This window comes from Ruditapes philippinarum, unplaced genomic scaffold, assembly GCF_026571515.1.
Source record: "Ruditapes philippinarum isolate M1 unplaced genomic scaffold, ASM2657151v2 ctg1696_1_1_1_1, whole genome shotgun sequence".
NCBI classification, from domain to species: Eukaryota; Metazoa; Mollusca; class Bivalvia; order Venerida; family Veneridae; genus Ruditapes; species Ruditapes philippinarum.
This window is the reverse complement of record NW_026865136.1, coordinates 86,244-102,037: the sequence shown is the minus strand read 5'-3', so window position 1 is coordinate 102,037 and position 15,794 is coordinate 86,244. Positions and strand designations below refer to the sequence as shown.

Genomic DNA, 15,794 nt, shown 5'->3' with positions numbered 1-15,794 from the left:
CATTACATAATTCTTTGGAAAAATGTTATATCAATATATAAGAAAAACGCTACATATCGAGGATATGTTATATACATATTTAGAAAAAAACTATACAGACATATCTGGCGAAAAATATAACATACATATCTAGAAGACGTGTTACACACACGCACGCACGCACGCACAAACGCACGCACACACACACACACCAATACATACATACATACATACATACATACATGCATACATACATACAGGTCAGATTATGAAGGAATAACTTAAATTTCATAACTAGGGACAATGTTATAAACATATCTAGTAAAATGTTGCATACAAATTAAGGGAAAATATCACAGACATATCTAGAGAAATTAACACATACATATATTAGGACAACTTTTGATATAAAACTTGGAAAATTCTTATATATATACATATGCTCCATACAAAATAAGGGGAAATGTACTCACATATCTAAAGAAAAGGTTACGTGCATATCTTAAGAAAACGTTCACTGGCAATTTTAGATATTGTTTCAAAATTTTCACAGAAATTTCTAATCTCTTTATCTATTTATATTGTATATTTCTATTACTCAACAGAACAAATGCATGCGGAATTTATGCCATAAGATTTAAGACATTGTGTAAGAACTGAAATAATAGATGTACCAGCGTACAAAAGTTTGTTTAAAGTTAAAGCATCTAATTTGTTCTTCACATAATGTATGCCTCTTTGCCGTTGATAATGAAAATAAAATGTTATTTAAGAATTTATTTGTACAATTTATGCATATGCTGTTTTAACGGCCAGATTTGATGATGTTTTCTTCTTTTAAAAGAAATTCCAAGGATTTCCAAGGCTGACAACATACATCAAAAACATATTAACATACACGTCTGAAAAGGATAATTAACACTCCCTCTGCTAGAAACGTAAGTGAACAGCTTTTTGCAACCACTCTAAAACCAGCTTGCACATCATGCAGTCTGACAAGACTCTTTGCTGTTGTTATTTTGACACTGGAGTTCCTTAAATCTTTAATGAACTCAAAGGTTGGCAAATCCATTACAAAAATTCAGCAGTTAAAGAGTAATGGTCACTGTCACGTTTGTGTAAGTAACTTTATTTTTTGTTGTTGTTGTTTTTTTTTTTTTTTTTTTTTTTTTTTTTTTTTTTTTTTTTGTCGTCATGGGTGTTTCAGTAATACATGCCAATGTCGTATTTAGCTGTTTTCCTGGGCTTATTTTATTTTTGACGAGGAAATTATGGAAACTTCCACTTCAAAAGCGTGTTTAAGAAATTAAAATGTATATCATTGTTAATTAAAATTTACATAGTATGTTTTAATTCAGGGAACATAATTAGCTAAGAAATCGCTGAAAACATCAATATGTCTGAATTAACATAGGATACTCATTTTATAGATATAAAATCAATCTGTTCTTTGTTTTCGTCAATGGTACACGTTCAATTAAGCTATTTTACTTTTTGGCAAATAGTTAAATATCTGTCTTGAACAATGAAATTACTCACGTCGTAATGGAGGGACATTTCTTTCACTCCTGTTCCCTTCAGATATCCCCATATACCCTCTTTTAAATCAATTTCTGTCAAGTTTTTATCCTAAAAAGTTAAATATATTTATAATTGTCTTATTTGACAAATGGATTTGATAACTTATTCCTAGTTACATTAAACAAATACCATTCAGATATCACTCAATCACTATTTTGAGTTTAACAAAAAGGATATTGTCAGTGTAGATACTTACAAGCATTACAATAATAGTTATGAAGGATACTTCTTAATATATGTACTGAGATGCCAAATATTGTCAAATGAACAGACTTCTGTGTAAAGTTATATACACAAAACATTGTTTAAGCTTACACGGACACATTAAAACCTCTTCGGAATACAAATGCAAATATCGCATGGCTTTCCGTAATAAATTAAAATCCACAAATACATTGAAATCCACACATTATCTGTATTGAAATTTGGAAAGCAAATATACCTTACAATGTGTTTGAGTGACACATTTTAACAACCGTCTGTACATAATATCAAGTAAAATTTCTCGTGCTGCATCAAGCTTTGGATTATTATCATTAATAATCAACTGAATGACGTCATCATTCAAATATGTATAGGCTTCCATATCGTCAACGGTTTCTGAAATTCTAAAAGGTTTACATTTATTAATTTATGAAATTGTATTTGATTTTTGCTTTTAAATTGTATCTTTTAATCAGCATGTAGTAAAATTTCATTAATTACATCATATATAATTACTAGAGCGTCCTGTTGCCCATACTTTAAAAATACATAAATAAACTCCTACGTGGGAGATAAAAAGTCTTACGAAGGATGTTCAAATATGAATTCAACTGGATCAATTTTCAGACATGCTTAACAAATAGTGCAAAATAATTGTCTCAATCCTTTAAAATACAAACATATGATTTACAAAGTATTAATCTTTTAATCCCATTTTTAAATGCGTTTTCATAAGTTTTTCGAGGTTTACTGTTCAGGCATTGGAAACTACCCAAACCTAGATTTTTTCGCGTTTGATATTTTCTTCCAGCAAGGTATTTTGTAAGCCTCGAAAATAGAAAAAGGTCACAAGGAGCCAAAACAAGTCGCTAATAAGGGCGATGAGGAAGCTCAACAACCTTTTCTCTTTTTTAGATATTCTCGTACACTTGCCGCTTTGTGTTAGGAAGCATTGTCATGCAACAACCTGACACCATGGAGGCCAGTTGCTGGTCGACGGTTTTTGAAATATTTCTTTAATTTAGGAAGAACTTTGCCTTTGTTAAAGTTGGCATTTACAGATTTTTCCTATGGTACGGCAATTTGAATAGCAGGACCTTGATTGGAAAATGACATTTTCGACGCTCATCGCTCGTTTTGCTTTTGAAGGTCTTCCTTTGGTTGCCAATATTTTGATATGTATCTTTCACCAGGGCTCATAAAAGTCTCTAGCGATAATACTTTGTTGCAAATATTGATTCAGTAACATTCAAGTCCTTTATGTTTTCAATCATTTTTGGCGAAGTTGCAGTTTTCGGACGGCGTGCATGAGAAGCATCTTTTACTGAATCCACACCACGGTTTTTGCGTTACTGACGCAGAAGGTTATGTAAAGGAAAAACTATGGTAGCTGATTTGGAACACTTGTGTTGTCGTTACCGACAGCACGACAAAGAGCCAAATGGCGCGTTGTCGCACTGTCATCTTATCGCCATGTCGCTAACGATGCACACCAAATGGCGCTTGTCGTGCGGCGTGTTGTCCCGATGTTATATCATCGGTCGTTTTACATCGAAGGATTGGCTATTTCTAAATATATAAGCCAGGCGACAGGGCGACATCGCAACAAAGCGTCGCACGACAACGCGCGATTTGGCGTGCTTCGCTAGCGACAGGACGACAAGACGACAATGTGACAAAGCGCTGTTTGGCACGTTTCTCTAGTGCCAAAAAGGCGATAACGATATAGGTTATGTTTGTCGCTATCGACAACGCAACACGCAAAAGTGTACCAAATCTGCCACCATAAAAACACACTTTACTGTTTTAATTAAAAGGTCAGTAATAATGGATTTACACATTAAACTTATCTACACCTTTTTTATCGTTCATATGAAATTTTATGTCATTTTTTTTCATTGTACACATATGTTATTGATGTTATTACTACCAGATCATCGTTTTGATTCAGAGTAAAGAATATTGAATAATGAATTAAATTTTACAAATTATTTCGTCCATATGCACGTGTTTATCGAATGTGTACATTTCCACCAAAATTAAATATTTTAATAAATTAACCCGTAATGACGTATGCTGTATCTGTATGTTAAGTAGCAAACCGATCTGTTACAATGTTAACACATTGTCATTACCTATGTGGGAAAGGTTTAAATTACCCTCTCCCTCTTATATAAATAAATAATCATTTAAAGTTATAATATATAAATTGATTGTACCACTGAAAAGGTATTTGTAAATGTTATAACATACCTTTTGCCATGTATTGTAAAATGAGCATCTGCTAATTCTAATGCATCGCAAATCCTGAAATAAAACAGAAGCCGGTTGAACTAGGTGATGCTCCAAAAACAGGTTTTGGATACAGAGAAACTATTTCGTGTTGATATGCATGTATCTTGTAGTTTTAGAATTATGTCCCTGACAAAGTTAACAGTTTAAAAATGTAAAAGGGCAATAACTCTAATATAAGGCAAGACTGAGTTACTGTTTAACGCATTGCAGTTTTACTTAATGAGAACTATTTACATACAAAGTTTCTTGTTGATACCTCTTCTAGTTCCAGAGTTATGTCCCGGACAAAGTTCAAAGTATAGAAAAGAAAAAAAGCCATAACTCCAAAATCAAGCAAAGCTGAGTAACGGTTGTTATGCACTGACCTTTAACTCGATGATTTCTATCTACCTACAAAGTTTCTTGTTGATATCTCTTATAGTTTCAGAGTTATGTCCGGGTCAGTCAAAGATCACAGTGTAAAAATGAACATAGGTCAATAATACCAAAACTAGGCAAGGCTGAGTTCTTTCTTCTGCTCATCTACCCAATGAGATCTACCTGCCTACAAAATTTCTCGTTCATATCTCTTATACTCTCCCGGTATGTCCCGGGCAAAGTTCAATGTGTAAAAATGAACAAAGGGCAATAACTCCTAGTTTATGCAAAACAGAATTTTGTTTTATTTGCGCTCCTCATATACTCAATAAGATATATGTACCTACAAAGTTTCTTGTTGATATCTACTATAGTTTCAGAGTAATGTCCCGGACAAAGTTCAAAGTAAAAGAATAAACAAAAGGCAATAACTTCAAAATTTGCAGGACAGGGTAACGGTTCATTTGCACTGAACTTCTACTAAATGAGATCTATATACCTTCAAAGTTTCTTGTTGATACATAATGTGATTTCAGAGTTATAACCCGGGCAAGAAAAGGGGATGGACGGACGGACAAAGCGGCGACTATATTATCTCCCTTTGGAGAGCATAACACTAGCTTTTGTGCTAAAATTGTCAATAAAGGAGACTCTGAAGGTCATCTAACACATGTCGCGGTCACGATTTAACTGAATCTATTCATAGACGACAGTGGCTCCATGGAAAGAAAAACGTTCACGAATATGATAAAATTTTGAATAAGGAACATCTGCAAATATCATAACTAATTTTAAAATTCAGTAAGTTGCTTTTACAAATCATTCAAAATTCTGTACTCTGACTCCAAAGTATATAGTCAGCAGTGAAAGACACATTATACCTTAAAACAAATTTTTACTCTCTTTAGATAGGGCAGACATGAGTCTTATAATGATTAGATAATGGTTGTAGAGCATGCTATGAGCTAACAAACTAATGAAGTGCTGAATATAAAATAGTTTGGCATATGAGTAGCAAAGTTAACAAAGTTTCTGTAGTATTTTGACTTAATACAAAACATAATATCATTATAACTTTTATGACATTAAAATAATTGTCAAATTACTTTTACAGGACACCACATGTAAAATGCTATGACATAAAAAATAAAAACATTTATGAGGCATAATGGAAAACCTTTAAACGTAATTAAAAAATGCGATAGAAAGACAATGTAAAATATCTATAAAATTCAACATTCCATCCTTATCTAAGTAACTTTGCAGAGCATTCCATTTAATTAAATAAAGACAGTATTTACGTTTGTCTCGTACACAGGACATTTCCAAACAACGCGAATCATGTATCTCAGTTGGAGTAACATGGATACTATTGAAATAATAAGTCAAGATAATATGTAAGAAATGACGAAACAAAATATTGATCTTATTTCTTCGAATTTTGATATAATGCATGGACACAAATATTTCAAAGGCAAGTTCATGTACATACATCATTCCGATGATTTTATGAGTCTTGTGCTGATATGCCCGTCTATGTAATGTCATCCTTGTGTAAAACATGTCATACAAGTCCTGTGCTACCTTAATTGTTTAATATGTAAGATAAAACAAAATTTATGAACATATTACAAGTAATACAAAAACATTCTCAAAATATGTATTAACTCTATACTATAATATTACACATTTCTACCTGTATAAAATGTCTTCTACCTGTATCAAATGAACAGATGAAATAAATTTCATGTTCCTAAGGAATTTATTTTACATTCACGTATAGATAGATAAATTGTTCTGATATATGAGACATATTAAACGAGAAGATATATATATCACCCATATACAGGTTTGGGTTATATATACCCACAACCCTTTATAGCTATCCATATAACAGAGACAAAACATATTTGTTACTAATTATATCTGCCATTTACCTCAAATGATAAAATTCAAATAAACAATAAAATATAAAAATATTGAGAACAGTATGTTTTAAAGATAAATGTTTATGACAGTTACTCACTTTATCTCTATAGCATATTTGTTTTCGGTACACTTGGCCATTACCGGTATTTGAGGAATCTTGCCTGCCGTTTATCCCGTTGCATTTGATAACTCTTGCATTAGTAAAACACCTGTTGTAATCGACATTGAATTTCATTCCCAGCATGTAACTGTCACGTGCAATATAATCCCATTTGTCAACGTCGATACCGTTTCTTTTATTTGCAACTATCTGAAAAATAGACGGGATCAATTATGTTTTTTTTAATAACAACTAAAGGTTGTATACTTACTATGCTTTATTATTTAAGTATCATATAAATGTTGCAGCATGTTGTGCATGTTTTAGATGTGCACAACCTATTAAGATTGATTTCAAACAGTACTTACTGTTATGGCAATGTCGAATTTGTGCTTTTTCGCAGGAAAATTAGAAATTGCGAACACAGGATACAACAAAGTCAGTTTTTGCTGTAAATTCGTGTTTTTATTTTTTTTTTCAATTTACAAGGCAAAATGTGAAAAAAACGACAAAAGAATAGCGATAATACGAAACATAAAATGAGTCGTGTTTTTTCATATGATTTGTCGTATCTTTTTTCTAAGAGAAAAAGCAAAATTGCGAGTATACGATGAAGTCGAACAGTTGTTGCGTTTTGCATTTTTTATTTCAAATTCTTCATTGTTGCACTTTCGCATTGCTGCATTCGCACATTAATTAAACCAAGGTAGCTTACATAATGTGATAATATATAAATAACAAATGTCTGTCGTGGTAATAGAGGATATTGTCAACCCGAAAAGTGGTATATTACCAATTCAAGGGTTGGCAATATCCTATAGCACTAAGACAGCCATGTGTTATTTATCTTCTTCTACCGAAAGACCTACAACTACAATATCTATAAGTACGCAGTCAAGGAAACAAAAAAATTAAATAAATAGAACAAACGCTTAATATTGACTAAAAATCGAAAGAAAAATCGAAGGGAATTAACTACTACAATATTAAATACGAAGGTATTTAGGTGTTATCTCCCTAGGCCTATAATAGACCTATGGGAGTTTTACATAGAAGGATATATTGAGGTATTATGACATAAAAAGATGCTTTTCACTCCTCCCATGGCCAATATTTTAAGGGTCATTCCCTTATATGCCTAACATAATGTATAAAATATCCCATAATTCTATCATCTTCACTAAAGCTGATAAAATCTTTTATATATGTTAAATGCTAAAAATACTTTCCTTCATATATACATATAAAATAATTTGATAATTTACGTTAATCGACAGTCTTTATTGATTTTCCTTGCATATTTTGTCAATTTAATCATTGTAGAATATTGACCCCAAAAATCGATGTCACTGTTGGCAAGGGCTATACATATTATAAAAATCGGGAACTATCTATTGATAATATTATTTAATATATCTTTTTAAATACCTATCAGAGATAGAAAATAATACATACTTTACTTTTGGCCAAGGTGACAATTAATTATGAAGAAAACAATAAATCTTAGCAAGAACTTAATAAGAACGAAAGATATAGTACCCGAATACCTGAGAACCAGGTCAGTTTTTAACTGCGTTAAATTATTTTCCCCAATATTTAAAGCTATCATAAACGTACCTCATACATGTAACTTTTGTCTTTATTTCTACTTTTGTATGGCCATTCCTGAAATATATCAATACCTTGTCAAATTTATGGAACCAAATTACATACTACATTAATACTATTCTATTTTCAACCAATGGTATTAAGAAGAATATAAACGAAATAAGATTTAAATATTGAGGTGATAACATTATCCTCTTTTAAAATAATAGTTTTACAGTATTGACGGGACACTTAATACGTATAAGGAAAAAACAGTTCAGAAAAAAACAGAATAGTAAGCCAAAAAGCCAATCCAGCTTAAAATAGATAAGCCAACATAGCTTGGTAATCATAGCAAATATGTTGTATATTTCGGTAATAAATTGGTTATCATTGTTCCTATGACGACTTTCTACTTTAATGTTTTAATATGCATTTTGCTTCTATTACTTAAATTATTTAATTTTTTGCTTCTATTACTTAAATTATTTAATTTGTTTAATTAAAATTCCATGTCTTATTTTAGATGTCATTCTTCATTATCATAAAAGGTTAAATATATAATTATTCAATATTCTAACCTTGAATTTTGCAATTAAAGCAGTGTTTCTTACCCGTTTTTCGATGTCTTTTGGATCATCAATCATTTCACAGATAAAGGTGAAGTCTTGTTCATCGAAACGAGAAAGCCCGCATCCTGTAAGTATCTCTTGTATATCCTTTTTCAACTGTCCGTTTTCGCTACTTAGCATGTACTCAAACATCGTCCGAGCAATATTTTCATGCTGAAAAGTTACGTATAGAATCTATACTTTAGAATACGTGTACTTGAATGTTTGCTGTTACATGTTCATCAAATACTTTTAAATAATGAAAATGTCACATGATGTGTTTGCTTTCATTTTGTAAGTAAGTATCATTTAAGTTATAGTTATTGCTCGTTATTTAAAATGACATTGTTGCTACCATTTTGCGATATCAAGGTTTATGCAATCGAATAAATTGATAAACTGTTTTTCTCAAAATATAGGAAAAAGAAAGTTAGACTTGTCTGTACATTTCTAACTCACCGTAAACTTCTTTTTCATTTTCGGCATGAATCTCTTTTCAAAAACATGAGAAAAGGGTCCTTGACCTGAAATGGTTTAAATTTAAAACATGTGCGAACAATTTTTCACTCAACTTAATTCACAATATTTCAGAACGACGGGCTTATATGCATGTTAGAATATTACATGCATGTATGTTTAAATACAATATTTCAACTTGTATATTACAAAGATTTTAGCAATTATTGTCATTAAAATAGATTTGTTACAAAATCCAGATTTGTGGTAATAAAATAACGTCATCTATTGTTATTATTGTAGTAACAATACTCCGTAATAAAAAAGATCTGTGCATGATTACATTCATAACATTGTTTGAACAAAAAGTTCGAAGCATTCTTTCTTTACCTTACCTAAATCGTGACAGAGTCCAGCTATCTCGACACACAGAATGTCTTTATCAGATATTTCCTCGCCCGGTTGTCTATCTCCAATTGTTTTCAATAACTTTCCTGCTAGGTAACATACTCTATAACAATACATTTTATTTAAATTTTATATAAGGCTTAAAGCAACAGTGGCGGATGAGAAGTTTGAAACTTTTTGTCTAATGTGTTTTTATATCTGTGCTTGTTTAAAATTTTGTTCATAGCTGAATGCAACTTTTGTTGAGTTCAGAAACATCATTTAATTTTCATACCCACGGACAGACAAAAATGTTTAGTTTGCTTTCTTTTTCTTCGAATAACGCATTGAGTACACTGTTTTTAAAATACCCGTTATCTAACTATTAAAAAAATAATCTAAAACATTACTGTAGAAGAATCACTTACCCTATAGAGTGCTCGAACCTATTATGACTGGCACCTGGGTACACCAGGTAACAGGTGTCTAGTTGTTTAATGTGTCTCAACCTCTGGAACTGTGGCGTGTCTATAATTCGGACACACACAGGATGTACCTTCACTTGTCCATGAAAAGGGTCGTTAAAGGTCTGGTAACGTACATGAAAATAATAAATATATTGAGAAAAGAAAGAGTACCCCCTCCCCCATTTAAGTACAGATATAGTCTTATTTAAAAAATTAAAATGTAAAATGAGCTTCATATATTTGCGCGAACGATTATGTGTCCGATAAAACAAATTTTAACTCGATTCAAACTCGTTTTGAAGGATAAACTTCCATGTGAAAAAAAAAAATTATACAGTTTCTTTTTATCTTAAATATGTCTAGAATTCTGCAAAATTTACGCTAACGTGCGATTAGCATGCGTAATTATGCTGTATTGAGATGAATGCCCTCGCTATGAATATTGGAAGTTATTTCCGTGCCATTAAACACCTTGTACAAGATACAGGACGTACAGAAAATCGACCACGTAATGGACGTCCGCGCGTGTGAATTGGACACGTACACGCCGACGCTGGCTTAGAAAACAATAGACTAGCGTTCTTTTCTCTGACGAGTCGAGGTTTTGCATACATCGAGCTGCTGGCAGGTTTACAGTTTACCGTAGAAGAAATTAACGTTTTGCAGACAGCTGCGTACTTGAACGAGATCTTTTTAGGGGTTGCGATTTTGTCTTGGTCTAGGCATGCATTGCACATGACTTTCGCACTAATCTTGTTGTTATCGAAGGGAATTTGATGGCCCAACGCTACAGAGATAAAATTCTTGCGAGGCATGTTATCTCACTGTTTCAAATAATGCGAACACACTCTTTTAAACATGATAATGCCACAAGCCATACAGCTCGGAATACTGTGAATTTTGTCAGGGCTAATAGCGTTGCATTAATTAATGACTGGCCTGCCATAACCCCTGATCTAAATCCCATTGAACACCTTTGTGATAATTTGGACCAGCGTGTCAGACGTCGCCCTATCCAACTGACAAACGTTATTCAACTTAGAAAAGCCTTTATTCAGTAATGGAGCCGAAATCAATTACTGCATAAAGGCTTGTCTTAGCTGAATGACGTTTGCCTATGCCTAGACGATGCCAGGTAGTCCTTTATGCTGAAGGTGGTCATACCCGAAAATGATTTATGATATTGTTTGGCGATACCTTTTGCATTTAATTACCATTTTACGTTTGCAAAAACTCTCAGCAAAACATTTGTCACAAGAAAGCACAGTAACATACACTTTCGATACATATATACCAACTTTAATCCTGATTTTCATAGTTGCGATGCCCTAATATTCCTTTTTCATTGTATCAAACCGCTATATTAATTGGTATGAAAAACTATTTAATAAATAAATAAATAAATAAATAAATATATATTAATAAATAAATAAATAAAATAAGTAAATAGATAGATAAATAAATAAATAAACAGGTAACATCTGTAGCACTATATTCACAATCTGCAGACTAAATTTGTTTTCACTTCACCAGGGTGGCCATCTCAAGTGATCTGTGACATCAGAAATTATATTGAGCTGAATAGCGTCACACATAAACAAAAGCTATTTTACTTAGTTTTCAAAAGGGAATTTAAAAATTGAATGAAGCAGTGCAAAGCGCTTAAGTTTTTCCTTTCATCTGTACTATAGTTCAATTAAAAATTAAAGCACTTTGTTCAGAATTCGAACCGCGGTTTTGATCCAATGCGGAATTTCAGCTGAAAAAGCCTTTTTTAGTCATTTTATTGCTTTCATAAGCCTTCTTTCGACATTTTCTTTGTGATTTCATGGTACACACGCTTGTTAAAGACTTGAATATTACGTTTTAAATTGAAATTACGTTCATACAACTCACTATAAGTTCCGATGTTTTATTTGGATGGCCAACCTGTACACGGTGTAGTAATAAGCTTAAAATTGCGGAGGTTCAGCCAGATGTGTTTAAAATATTTCGTTATCCCCGTTAAAATACAAGAATTATTGTGTACGCTAAATAACCATTAAATGTGTTTGTCGCCTTTGATGATATCGAGAAAACCAAATGCCTGAATGTGTGCATTTAATAATTGTATTAAATAGATAAAAAAATAAATAAATAAATAAATAAATAAATAAATAATTGAATCAATCAATCAATCAATCAATCAATCAATAAACATAATACTAAAAAGATAAATAAATAAATAAACAAGCAACATCTTCAGCACTATATTCACAATCTGCAGACTAAATTTGTTTTCACTTCACCAGGGTGGCCATCTCAAGTGATCTGTGACATCAGAAATTATATTGAGCTGAATAGCGGCACACATAAACAAAAAGCTATTTTACTAAGTTTTCAAAGGTTATTTAAAAATGGAAAGAAGCAGTGCAAGTTTTTCCTTTCATCTGTACTATAGCTCAATTTAACAAAAGACGCATTCGAACATTCAAACTGCGGTTTTGATCCGATGCAGAATTTTCACTGAAAACGATTTCTTGTCATTTCATTGCTTTCATTAGCCTTCTTTTGACATTTCCTTTGTGATTTCGGGGTTACATACGCTTGTAAAAGATGTCCATGTTATGTCTTAAATTGAAATTAAGTCACAACACTTTGATCATGCAACTCAATATAACTTTCGATGTTGAGTTGGATGGCTAACCTGAACCTTATGTAGCAAGTAGTTAAATATTACTGTGGTTCAACCAAATGAGTCTGAAATCTTCCGTTACCCCCTGTAAAATATAAGAACTATTTTGTACGCTAAAATAACCATTAAATGTGTTTGTCGCCCTTGATGATATCCAGAAAATCAAACGCCTGAATTTGTGCATTTAATGTTTTTATTATAGGGAGACTGCAAATAAATATACAGTTGCCAAAAATTCTCCTTTGTCAAACGTTTGATGTAAATGTGTAAAACCTCTTTCAACTATCGGTAGCGACATGGAGTTTCTTTTTTACGTTAAACTTGGTTCCTTTCCTGCACAAGCTGACATGTAGGAATTATTATATTAATAATCATATAAAAGTTCGATAAATCAATTAATCAATATTACACAATATTATCCAAAAGAATAGAACATTGATACCTTTCCTTTTAAAAAGATGTTGTTGGCACTCGCTATAGCTTCAGCATCAGGTGCAGATTGTTCCGTCAGACTTTCCATTGTTTTTCGAACTGAAAGAAAAAATGAAGAATGTTCCCATACACGATTGTTTTTGTAAATATATAATATATATACATGTATAAGTGATGTTTCACAAACCTAAAATGGAAGATATTATTGTTATCAACTGACAAAAATTTGATCAATAGTCTCTCTGACCTTGACTTAATTACAATGTACCCTAAATCCTTTGGCGTCGCTTGATGAAAGGGGCAATACCCATAGCAATATTAAGAAATTAAAAGCTATTTTTCTTACGTGATGTTAAAACTAAGTTTCACTAGAAGTACTGTCACCGATGGACTTTGATGAAACTCTACAGAAATGTAGCAAAATTGTTAAATTATTTCTTGTCTCCGGAACAAGTTGACCGACAGAACTGAAAAAAACATTTAACAAGTGATTCTCCTTAATTATTCGGTAAATTATGATAAAACATTACATCAATGATCCTCAATAAATGATGATCAATGGTTCCAATACACATTTTTCTATTTTTATCTGAACTTTGACCCCTATGTGTGACCTTGACCTTGGCCGTAGGCACTTGAATTTTGCACGTTACAATCAGCCTTACAATTGTTAACATGTAATGGTAATTTTAAAGGCAGAGGTCATTGTTTCTAGGAAAGGCTAAACATCGAGTTATACATGTAAGACTCTGCCTTACCAAACCAGGGGCCAGTATAAAAGTAATATGCCAATATCTTGTAGAAGATCAGTGTCAACTGCATTAACCACAGCCCCAGAAGACCAAGCTTGAATGAATTTATTTGGAAAAGAAAAAAATCGTTCAGACCAGTGATAAAAGTATGCAAATGATCCTTGGAGTAGCTTCTTGCTATAAAACAGATTTTTTAAAGAACTCTTTTGAAAACAATGTACCTAGAGATATTCATTTTGAAGGCGAACAGTTGAAATTTGTCAATAACGTAGTATTAAAAAAGAATGTTAGTGTTGTTTTGCTCTTTTCACCAGTTAGGCGAGTTTATGTATTTTATTTATTGTTGCTAAGCTGAAAGGTAAATTTATTGAAGATATCTCAATGTACCAGGTATATGTATGGTTTCTCATTTCAAACCAGGAGCATTCAATATTGTTTTAGATCGGAAACAGATAAATGAATACTTTACAAAGGTTGATTTTTCTATGGCTTTGATAGTGTTGTCTGTATGACCATCTCAGCCATGGATTCCTGTTCTTTTAGAATGTATTTGTTACAAGAATTTCCAAACCCTAAGACACAATCTAGAACAACAATCATTGGGAAAAGGCGTAAACCTGATCGCAACAGTTATATCGGGCAATCACTGGTTTCAACTGAACTAATCTCAAGAAAAGAGAACTTTATTCTCTCGTTATGGTCTTCAGAAACCAGAAAACAGTATGAAAGCGCTTGGAGATTATGGTATTCTTGGAACTGTGTCAGGTGTAGTTATTCCATTAAAACGAATGAGGACAAAATCGTATAGCATTTATTTCATTTGTTGAAATTAGGAATGTTATTATGTGATATAAGTAGTTAGTAGTCATAAATCTATTTTTTCCTCAACAAATGGTGTCAATCGTGAGTTAATTTCTCGCTTCATAAAGAGTGTATTTAGCTAAAATCCCTCCGAAGCCTCCGAAATTCAGATACTTAGTGTTTTGGGATGTGACTTTGTCTGCTATGAATTTGGATTATATGTTAATTCAAGAGGAAGATATTGTGTTTTTGTTTCCATTTACTTAAGACTTCTAAAGTTGGTCATTCATTTTTACTACGTGTTAAAAAATTTCCTCAGATAGGTGTATTTGCTATGCACACTCTTTTAGCCTATCTAAAGTAACGTTTTGTTCTTTATTCATTTCTTTTCAGAATGTTATTGGTAGTACTAAAGCCAGATGGCTGAAGACGGTTTAAAATCTGTCTGGTATTATTACCTATATTAATAGCTCTTTCTTTTAGAGGTGCATCCACATCAGCAGTCTTAAGGAGCAGTTGTTCTATGAAGTCTATTTAAGAAACTGCCGGCCGGAAGTCAGACAAAGACTTTTAGAAAGTTTATTACAGACAGTCTTCTAGTAATAGTAACTTGACTTATACTCAGGCTGATTTTAATAACATAATATGTAACAACAGCCATTTTATATCGGGAATAAACCATTTTGTGTACAATTTATTTCTTTGTTCACTTCAGTTTTCATGTTGGCACAACATAAGCTTTGTTGGCTATACAGATGATATGTATACATGAGAAAGCCGAAGGCTTTGTTTCACATCCAAGCTTTAGTGCAGGATGAGGGTAACTCGGAACATGAGAATGATTGACTGCTATTTTCGTTGATGCTCGTTTTGAATATATATTTAAGGTTTCTATAAAGTAATAAGAGATTGATTTACCATTGTAGCATAAACATTATATTTGCATTTTATGGCAAAACAATTAAAAAACTGTAGGACATAGCTTTTACTTATTATAGATAGGAAAATGATATATTATTACTCGGTAATTATAATAATATTTTCATAATCAATGGCATATTGTTCTTCATATTGTTTCCAGTTTATATACAGGTTGTTTACAAATTTATCACAATAAATTAACATTTTTACAGCTGTGGTAATTTTTCATTAAGGCAAATAACAAATAAATTATACAAGAAG

At 32.0% G+C, this 15,794-nt stretch overlaps 1 protein-coding gene across 2 annotated transcripts in view; it reads right to left on the bottom strand.

Annotated features, from left to right (window-relative positions):
- LOC132727963 (deoxynucleoside triphosphate triphosphohydrolase SAMHD1-like) overlaps window positions 1–15,794 on the bottom strand; it is a 71,408-nt gene that overhangs the window by 46,791 nt on the left and 8,823 nt on the right. For both annotated transcript variants that reach the window (XM_060713566.1, XM_060713567.1), the window contains exons 2-12: window positions 13,070–13,158; window positions 9,915–10,075; window positions 9,495–9,610; window positions 9,103–9,167; window positions 8,647–8,817; window positions 8,063–8,110; window positions 6,443–6,655; window positions 5,909–6,000; window positions 4,018–4,071; window positions 2,003–2,168; window positions 1,519–1,608 (exon numbers count right to left, since the gene is read on the bottom strand). In XM_060713566.1, coding sequence (XP_060569549.1) covers window positions 1,519–1,608; window positions 2,003–2,168; window positions 4,018–4,071; window positions 5,909–6,000; window positions 6,443–6,655; window positions 8,063–8,110; window positions 8,647–8,817; window positions 9,103–9,167; window positions 9,495–9,610; window positions 9,915–10,075; window positions 13,070–13,147 — 1,254 coding nt within the window. In that variant the 5' untranslated portion in view covers window positions 13,148–13,158. The remainder of the gene's footprint in view (window positions 1–1,518; window positions 1,609–2,002; window positions 2,169–4,017; window positions 4,072–5,908; window positions 6,001–6,442; window positions 6,656–8,062; window positions 8,111–8,646; window positions 8,818–9,102; window positions 9,168–9,494; window positions 9,611–9,914; window positions 10,076–13,069; window positions 13,159–15,794) is intronic.